The sequence below is a fragment of the Myotis brandtii genome, unplaced genomic scaffold (assembly GCF_000412655.1).
Source record: "Myotis brandtii unplaced genomic scaffold, ASM41265v1 scaffold1080, whole genome shotgun sequence".
NCBI lineage: Eukaryota > Metazoa > Chordata > Mammalia > Chiroptera > Vespertilionidae > Myotis > Myotis brandtii.
In genome coordinates, this window is record NW_005353677.1 from 313491 (window position 1) to 322624 (window position 9134).

General features: G+C 49.2%; 1 protein-coding gene across 1 annotated transcript in view; it reads right to left on the reverse strand.

The window, feature by feature from the left end:
- Positions 1-9134, reverse strand: part of EOGT (EGF domain-specific O-linked N-acetylglucosamine (GlcNAc) transferase) — a 50504-nt gene that overhangs the window by 15585 nt on the left and 25785 nt on the right. Inside the window, exons 9-13 of the mRNA XM_014542485.1 lie at positions 7662-7754; positions 7244-7315; positions 7016-7102; positions 6289-6357; positions 922-983 (exon numbers count right to left, since the gene is read on the reverse strand). Coding sequence (XP_014397971.1) covers positions 922-983; positions 6289-6357; positions 7016-7102; positions 7244-7315; positions 7662-7754 — 383 coding nt within the window. The remainder of the gene's footprint in view (positions 1-921; positions 984-6288; positions 6358-7015; positions 7103-7243; positions 7316-7661; positions 7755-9134) is intronic.

The following is a 9134-nucleotide window of genomic DNA, read 5'->3' on the forward strand; positions in this document are numbered from 1 at the left end:
CAATAGCTAAGATTTGGAAACAGCCTAAGTGCCCACCAGCAGATGAGTGGATTAAGAAACTGTGGTACATCTACACAATGGAATACTATGCTGCTATAAAAAAGAACTGTTACCATTCGCCACAGCATGGATGGACATGGAGAGCCTTATGCTAAGCGAAATAAGCCAGTCAGAGAAAGAGAAATATCACATGATCTCACTCATATGTGGAATCTAATGAACCACATAAACTGATGAAAAAAATAAACCCAGTGCCCTGGCTGGTTTGGCTCAGTGGATAGAGCGTTGACCTGCGGACTGAAGGGTCCCAGGTTTGATTCCAGTCTAAGGGTACGTGCCTAGGTTGTTGGCTCGATCCCCAGTAGAAGGTATACAGGAGGCAGCCAATCAATGATTCTCTCTCATCATTGATGTTTCTATCTCTCTCTCCCTCTCCTTTCCTCTCTGAAATCAATAAAAATATATTTTAAAAAAAATAGACCCAGAGACACAGAAGCATGAACAGACTGTTGAACATCAGAGGGAAGGTGGCGTCAGTGGGTGGAAAGAGCTCAACCAATGAACTTGTTTGCATATATTCATAGCCTGCGGACACAGACAATGGGGTGGTGAGGGCCTTGGGCGGGGGGGACGGGAGTGGGCTGCAAGAGGTTAATGGGGGGGAAAGGGAGGCCTATGTAATACTTCCAACAATAAAGATTTTTAAAAAGAAAGAAAGAAAAATGAGATAGTAAGGTAGCAACATGAGGCCCGGAACAGCGCAGAGCACTCGCCCTGTGCCCGTCTCATCTGCCCACCTCACTCCCTGCTGGCCTCTGCTGCCCCTACCAGCCGAGAGGCCAGCACTCCAGTCCGAAACCCTCCTCCCCCCGACGCATCCAAGCAGAGACACCAGCTCTGCCCAGGGTGCTGGTCACTTACTTATATTTGTAATCAACAATCTGGACTTCAAATGTGGAGACCGTTTTCAGTGCGTTCACGAGCTGCGAAAGCAACAGAAACATGTGAAATTTCTTTTCCTTCCCCAGTTTTACTTATATTTGAGTCCTCAATTTCTTCTTTCCCGTATAAAGTATTTTTCAGGTACTAAACAGCCTCAGGTCTATTGCTCTAACTTTCACTGAGTTCCCATGTGGGCTGCGCCCTTGAATACATGATCTCCCAGAGTTCCACAGTGGCTGGTTCTGAGGCTGCTCGGACCCGTTCGGGTCAGAGTGCTCGGAGGGAGGCTGGCTGCGTGCCAGCTCTCACTACCACTTGCTAGTTTTTCCCTCCAGTTTCAGCCCGTAGTTCCTGGGCCCTTACTGGTTCCAGACATTATGTTAAGAAATTTCTTTCTATCCATTTTCTCATTTCAGACAAACCATTAGTGCTTTGGACCTCATCCTCTGGAAATACTGAATTCTTGGCAGAAAAACATTTCCAACATTTCTACACAGAAAAACAATTGTTCTTTTAGCAAACAGAAGGTAAAAAAGCAAATTAACCTACTAGTAAAATCAAAGCCAGGGTTTCTATGTCCCTGAGAATTAGGCCACCTTAACCCAACACTGTGACTCCGGGCTCTTCACAAATGCCTGCACCTGTGGCCTATGCACTGTGTCTGTGTCCTGTACCCTATGTCCTGTGTCCTGTGCCCCGTATCTGTGTCCTGTGCCCTGTGTCCTATGCCCTGAGCTTGTGTCCTGTGTCCTGTGCCCTTTGTCCTGTGTCCTGTGCCTGTGGCACACAGATGCACACCGATGGTTACAAAGCCTTGCTGACTATGCCCTTACATTGTGCTGGCCCTTCTCAGCTTAGGTGCAGGTCTCCATCCGCATTCACTCCTCCCCAGAGCCTGACTGCTCTGTGCGCCTGTACGTGATGCCCCAGAGGCTCAGAGCAGTACGGACTGCGCAGCCCTGCACATCCTTTCCCAGGTCTCACAAGTCCCAGATCCAAAGTTTAAGCCTGGAGTAGGCGGCTCCCCAGAACACGCGTGAACCCTTCACTGTCCCCACGGCACCGTTCCAAGGGCCCACATGCCCGGAACCTGAACTCAGGAACCTTTCAGAAGCAAAAGTCCATTTTCCAGGAAGAATCGGTGCTGACACCCCCAAAGTCCCACCGGGCCTGGGTCAGGGACTCAGACTTGAGCCTCACCTCCCGCCTCCTCGCCCAAAGATCTGCCAAAAAGCCTCCATTTTCTCCACAGCCGATGTCATAGCACTGGCTTCTGTGTGGGTGACGGCTCCATTCAGTGACCATTCGGGCGGCGGCCCCGCTCGGTGACCATTCAGGTGGCGGCCCCGCTCGGTGACCATTCGGACGGCGGCCCCGCTCGGTGACCATTCAGGTGGTGGCCCCGCTCGGTGACGGCTTGGGTGGCAGGAAGGGGCTGTGGCCTGTGGCCGCCTGCCTGAGGCCCTAGACCAGGGGTGGGCAAACTTTTTGACTCGAGGGCCACAATGGGTTCTTAAACTGGACCGGAGGGCCGGAACAAAAGCATGGATGGAGTGTTTGTGTGAACTAATATAAATTCAAAGTAAACATCATTACATAAAAGGGTACGGTCTTTTTTTTTTTTAGTTTTATTCATTTCAAACGGGCCGGATCCGGCCCGCGGGCCGTAGTTTGCCCACGGCTGCCCTAGACCAAGGAGGTGGCGCTGGAGGCTGTCTGCCCCAACGCTTGCCTCCTCCGTGCTACTTTCTAGTGTCACTTTCGGGAAAAGAAGCAGTGGGTGTCCCCTGGTTGTCTAACGCCTATCAGGCCTGCGGGTCAGAGCCCCGCCCTTGGGGGGCTCTGAGGGGCTCTAGGGAGCCGAGGGGGCTGCGTCCCCAGCCCTGTGGGCCTTCCTCCGCAAGAGCCTCCACCCTGCACGTGTCTGCGCCAGCGTCTATGAAGGTGAGGCTCTGCACGCCACCTCCAGCCGACCATGAGGGCAAGAGAGGTGCCCGCAGCAGCCCTCCGTCACCACCCTGAGCGAGCACGTGCGTGGCTACCCCAGGTCAGCCTCCCACTTCGTGAGTGCTGGTCCTGGGTCGGCAGCAGTGAGTGTGTGTGTGAGTGTATGTGTGTTTCTGTGAGTGTGTGTCTGTGTGTCTCTCTGTGTGTCTCTGTGTGTGTCTAGCTGCGTCACTGTGTGTCTGTGTGTATGTCTGTGTGTCTATATCTGTATATCTATGACTTTGTGTGTCTGTATGGGACTGTGTCTTTGTGTGTGACTATGTGTCTGTGTGTGACTGTATGTGTGTCTATGTGACTGTATGTGTGCCTGTGTGTGACTGTGTCTGTTTGTATCTATCTGTGTCACTGTGTCTGTCTGTGTGTCTGTGTGTATGTGACTGTGTGTGTGACTGTGTCTCTGTGTCTGTGACTGTATGCATATCTGTCTGTGACTGTGTGTCTGTCTGTGTCTGTGTGTCTGTGACTGTAGGTGTATCTCTGTGTGTGTGTGTGTGTGTGTGCGCATGTCCCCATCCCCCGCTGAGAAGCATCTCACTCAGCCTGAAGCTCTGCAGTCCTTCAGAAACGGGAGCCCCACATGAATCACCTTGCAAGTGAGATGTTAGCCCTTACCCTAAACTACCGACAGTCTGAGGTCTTTTATTGTCACTTTGGGTAAATGGGTAATTTAATATTGTGTCACAGTGATATATGATCTTTTTGGTAAAGTATGTTTGACAGTATTCCCGGGGTCCAGGTTTTTAAAGGAGACTTTTTTTTAACCTGGAAATGGCTTTGGGTTATTCCCCTATAATGCCTCAAACATTTGTTCTCTCTCCCTATAAAAGAGAAGTTTTAAACTAATTTGGCCTACTTAACATACTAAAATTACATGGGAAGATTTGTCAAATGAAATCATTCTAGTTGCTATCTTGAAACACTAAGTATTACTGTATATACGTTCAAATCTCAGTGGAGGCACGACTCAGGCAATTGAGTGTCCACAAGAAGGGGCTGTGAGGAGCTGCCAGGTGGACACCACAGCAGGCAGTGCGCTCGGCCAGCACGGGCTGGGCACCGCCTCGGCCCCTGGCCCTGTCCCCTGCCTGGCTCACTGCTGCCAAGCTCCACGCAGGCACCCGAGCTCCACGCAGATGCGGGAGGGCGAGAAGGTCCACAGCACCGGGTCCCTGAGGTGCACTATCCAGGCCCTGAGGAAGTGGACACCTGGCACCAGGGCTTTATAAAGGGGCCAAACCAGGAGCACCGTCCCCTTCCCAGACAGGGTGTTTGTGCTCACAGGCTAACATGAGACAGCAAGCTGCTCAGCTAGGCACCCGCCAGCATCCCTCAGGCCCAGTAAGGCACTGGCTGGAGCCGGCAAACACCCGAGGGCCAGGCCTGAAGCCCTGACTGCGAGGGCTGCCCCTTTAGGGCAGCAACAACGTGCATGTGAAACAAGAGGGTAAGGACCAGGCATGACAGGCCCTGGGCGGCCCCGAGATCCTATGACCTGGACATTTCCCACAGGAGCCCTGGGTGACAACTGCTGTGGGAAGGAGAGGCGCAGACTTTCCGACAGACACGTGGCTACATATTCTGTCCTAAATGCCAGACAAGGCCCTCTCCCTAAAACCATGGCTACCACAGCTGGGGGAGCCCCCCCAGGCCCTTCCTCCAGGCACTCACATCACATCGGGAAACCTTTAAGACACAGCCTTCCGTGTGCGCCCCAATGCCCCATTCCCTGTCAGGATGAGATCCACTAACAAAATGAAATGCCCAAGTGACTTTCTCACCAGAAAAAAGATCAAGCCCGCGCCCTCCAAGGTGCTGTTACAGTCCTAAGACAAGCTTGAGCCAGAAACCCCTGAACAAAGTCTACAAAAGGTGACCGTGGAGTCTGGGCTGACCACGGCCAGCAAGAGCACAACGCTGAAGAGCACAGCTTCGTCCAGGCACTCACATCCACACTTGAGACGATACCCTTCGGAGAGCCCTGCGAGCCTGAGGGCCACCTGTCTTAGTGCCAGTGAACGCGACCCCGTCGATCCCCGTGGAACACTAGAGGCCACGGCAGGAGCCCGGGACGGAGAGGATCACTTTGTATGAAATTTGAGAGCCATCACACTGCAGAGGACAGACGTCTGGTGGTGCCAGATCCTTTTTCTGTGCTTACCACCTCATCTGAGGCCGTCGCTGTTTACAGTTCTAGACTTAGAAGAAGCCTTTTACCATATACCCCCGGGTCCTGAGTCCCAGGAACTGTGTGCCTTTGAATGGGACGATCCAGAGACTAACGGGAAACACCAGTGTTGCTGGATGGTGCTCCCACCAGGCGTAGCCAGGAAAGACGGGAAAGGTGCGAGGCCTTCGGAATTACATGCTTCACGGAGAACGCAGTCTAAGGCAAGACTGAAAGGATGACTATGTCATGAGACCAACTTAACTCAGGATGAGGTCTCATCAGTTGCCCTAGAGCAAGCTCCAGCCGAGGCCGTATGGAAGCTTAAGCATACTGTAAAAATATTCGACACTATAAAATGTGTGCAGTCTCTGGGCGCTGCTTTATCTGGCCTCAAGACTTGGGAAAACGCACAGTGAGGTCAGCTACAACCAAAGCAGGAGGGACCCTGTGAAGTCCCTCTAGTTAGTCCCCTTTCAAATAAAACAGGACGACGGACCCCACCTGGCCAAGAAGAGAAGACAGACATCTCGAAAGAGGACTGCTTCCGCCCAGGATACGGACCAGCCTGTAGAAACCTAAGTTACCTGTCTTACCTTGCTACAGAGTGAACATAAACAATGTTTTCCTTTCCTGGTTGTGATATTTGCTTGCCCAGTCCTAGTATTCAAGTATTCCAAGCATATTTCTTGTGCTTTCTTGCACTCTTCATGACTCACTGTCCCCTCTTGGCAGGAAGTGGCTAGAGCAGTCATCCCCCTGTTCCCCAAGACTGAGGAATGAACTACAGAAAGCGGGGGTTGTAACCTGGTCCCACCCTGTTTCTCACCTGACCCAGAACCAGGACCCAGCACATGGCAGGTGCTCAGTGCATGTTTGGGGAGCAAATCTCACTGCTGTGAGTACATCTGCAGCCATGCTACTGCAGGCATGGCCTCAGGCGAGGTGAGATACAGTCTGTGAGTTGATGCAGTTGAAATGAGTTTGGGAGTCTAACAAGTGGTTTGGCGCCGTTCAGTAAAAAGCCAATAAATGAACTGGGCATAGCCATCAAACTTTTCTAAAGGCTAATAAGTTCAATAAAAACAGTTAATGCAATGTGAAAAATAAAACATACTAGTTAGAGGAAGTTAAGTTCAATGTGGTGACGTTAAAAATGCATGCCACACACTCACCTCATTTTGGTTGAGTATTTTCCGGTACTCTGTGCTCCGTGCAAGAATGGTGACTCTAATTTTTCCATCCTGTAATCAGAAGGCAAGGCAAAATAATGCTGTCTATGCCTGGACAGGTGAGTGAACACCTAAACCTCAAATGTGATTTTCACAAAGAGATGAAACGCAATAAGGACACATTTATGGAACTTTTTAAAAAAAATTTAAGCCTAATTCCTTCACAGTTCTCTCAGGGAATAAAAAATGCATCTCCTTTGTCCACAGAAGACAAACCAGTTCATTACACTTCTGTGTGGATGGGTGGGTAGATTTTTTAGCAGAAGCTGTGTGGCTCAGGTGGGGATTTGGGCTGTATGGGGAAATATGGCAAAAGGAAGAGAAAGAGAAGAAAGTACATTCGTCCACTCTCCCTAGTTTATCTTTCATAAATTGTAGACATCTGATTTCTAACACTCAGGTTCAGAAACTAGCACAGAAAACATTGTCTTCTGAGTATTTCTTTTCTGTAAAGGTGGTATTGGTATTGGTTTTTTATTCAGGGTAAAAGTCAAGCCCACCCAGAACCCAAAACGCAGTAAGTCCTCACTTATCATCTTTAAGCTACACAACACATAACAAAACCAATGTTACCACAGGCCAATGAAGTTCCTAGGCATCTCATCAACGGTATAAGAAAACGGCTTTGAGCGAAGCGGCATTACTCTAGGACCTGCCGTGGACCCATTACCTTGGGTCCCTCCTGTGTGATGTTCAGTCTGTGTAGCACATGCTGGGAAAACGCCCGGAACAGCCCGGTACTGTGGCAGCCAGAAATCTAAAATAAAAGAATTACATATTACAATGAATATTTCTGTTACTATTTCAAAGGTTCTCAAGTTATATACGAATGTTATCTTAAAAAAGATCAAGAGTAAGTTTTATAAATATGAATGTTCACCACAGATAACATTCTTACCAGAGGGGTGTTATAGAAGAGCCCGTATCTCATCCGGGGGAGGAGTGAAAAAATCGCTTCTTTAAAGCACACCTGACAATAAAGACATTTTAAAAGGTAAGAAGAGACGATTTGTACCCTTCACACCAAAACAGCACTTACAATTACAGAAAATAAATTTTAACTAACCTCTATTTTACATTAAAATATTTTTGAATAGCAAACTATTTCATTCAAGTGAAATTTGTGTTTTTGGAAAAGCTATGAAAAAATGTTTTAAAAGCTACAGAGTTTAACAATGAGGATTCCAGTTACCAAAAAGAAAACTAAAAAGTAAGAAATCAATGGTAATAGGTACTAGAACCCATATTCAGTATATACGTGATGAGTGAGTCACTGCAATGACAAGTAATATAGACATTTCAGCGGTTTCCAGTACCCTTTTGGAGTCATAGGTTTTCAGATGAATCACGTCATAATCCGTAAATGCCTTCCACGTGTCAGAGAAGAGGTCCCCGTAGCCATAGGTGCTCTGAAAGAGGAAACAAAATAAGTCGGGGCAATAAAATCGCTCAACGTGGCTCTCCGAGAATGTAAAACACACCAGCACTGGCCTGAGTGTGAAGAAGGAACGATCCTAAGTAAGCTATGAAGTCCAGGTAAGAAAACCAGCTTCCACCGTGGGCCTCATTGATGTACTGTCATCAAAAAGAATCATCACAGCCCTGACCAGTTTGGCTCAGTGGCTAGAGCGTCGGCCTGTGGACTGAAGAGTCCCAGGTTCGATTCTGGTCAAGGGCATGTACCTTGGTTGCAGGCACATCCCCAGTAGGGGGTGTGCAGGAGGCAGCTGATGGATGTTTCTCTCTCATCGATGTTTCTAACTCTCTATCCCTCTCCCTTCCTCTCTGTAAAAACTCAATACAATGTATTAAAAAAAAAAATCACCACAATTTCAGCCTTAGTCTTCTCAGAGTGGTTTGTTTCTCCACCCCAACCCTTAGTATTTGCATGTCTGCAACGTCAGCTGTTGTGGGCTTTTTTCCTGTGAGTTTTCTATCCATGGTACAAGTACACACAACACATACACACACCATCGTTTGCACACACTCTGATATGCTCAGTGAACAAAACCATTTGGGTAAATATCTTTGGAAATAAATTTCAGAGCAAGAAAAATGCTTTGAAAAGTTTTAACATTAAAAACATAATGTGTGTAACTCTGAAATGATCTACCCATTGAGTAATGAGTAATATGATAACATCCCATTAACATTAATAATAAGAGAAGTAATAATAGCATCTTGCACGTTCCTATGTCCCAGGCACTGTTCTAAGCATTTGATATTATTAACACACTAGAGGCCCGGTGCACAAAAATTTGTGCACTCGGAGGGGTCCCTCAGCCCAGCCTGTACCCTCTCGCAGTCTGGGACCCCTCGGGGGATGTCCACCTGCTGGCTTAGGCCCGCTTCCCAGGGGACAGATATCCCTCTGGCAGCCCGGGAGCCCTCGGGGGATGTCCACTTGCCAGCAGGGAGCAGGCCTAAGCTGCAGTCGGACATCCTTAGTGCTGCTGAGGAGGCAGGAAAGGCTCCCGCCACCACTGCTGTGCTGGCAGCCGTCAGCCTGGCTTGTGGCTGAGCAGAGCTCCCCCTGTGGGAGCGCACTGACCACCAGGGGGCAGCTCCTGCATTGAGCATCTGCCCACTGGTGGTCAGTGTGTGTCATAATGACTAGTCATTCCCAGTCGTTCTGCTGTTAGGGTCAATTTGCATATTACCCTTTTATTATATAGGATAGAGGCCTGGTGCACGGGTGGGGGCCGCCTGGTTTGCCCTAAAGGGTGTCCCGGATCAGGGTGGGGGTCCCGCTGGGGTGCCTGGCCAGCCTAGGTGAGGGGCTGATGGGT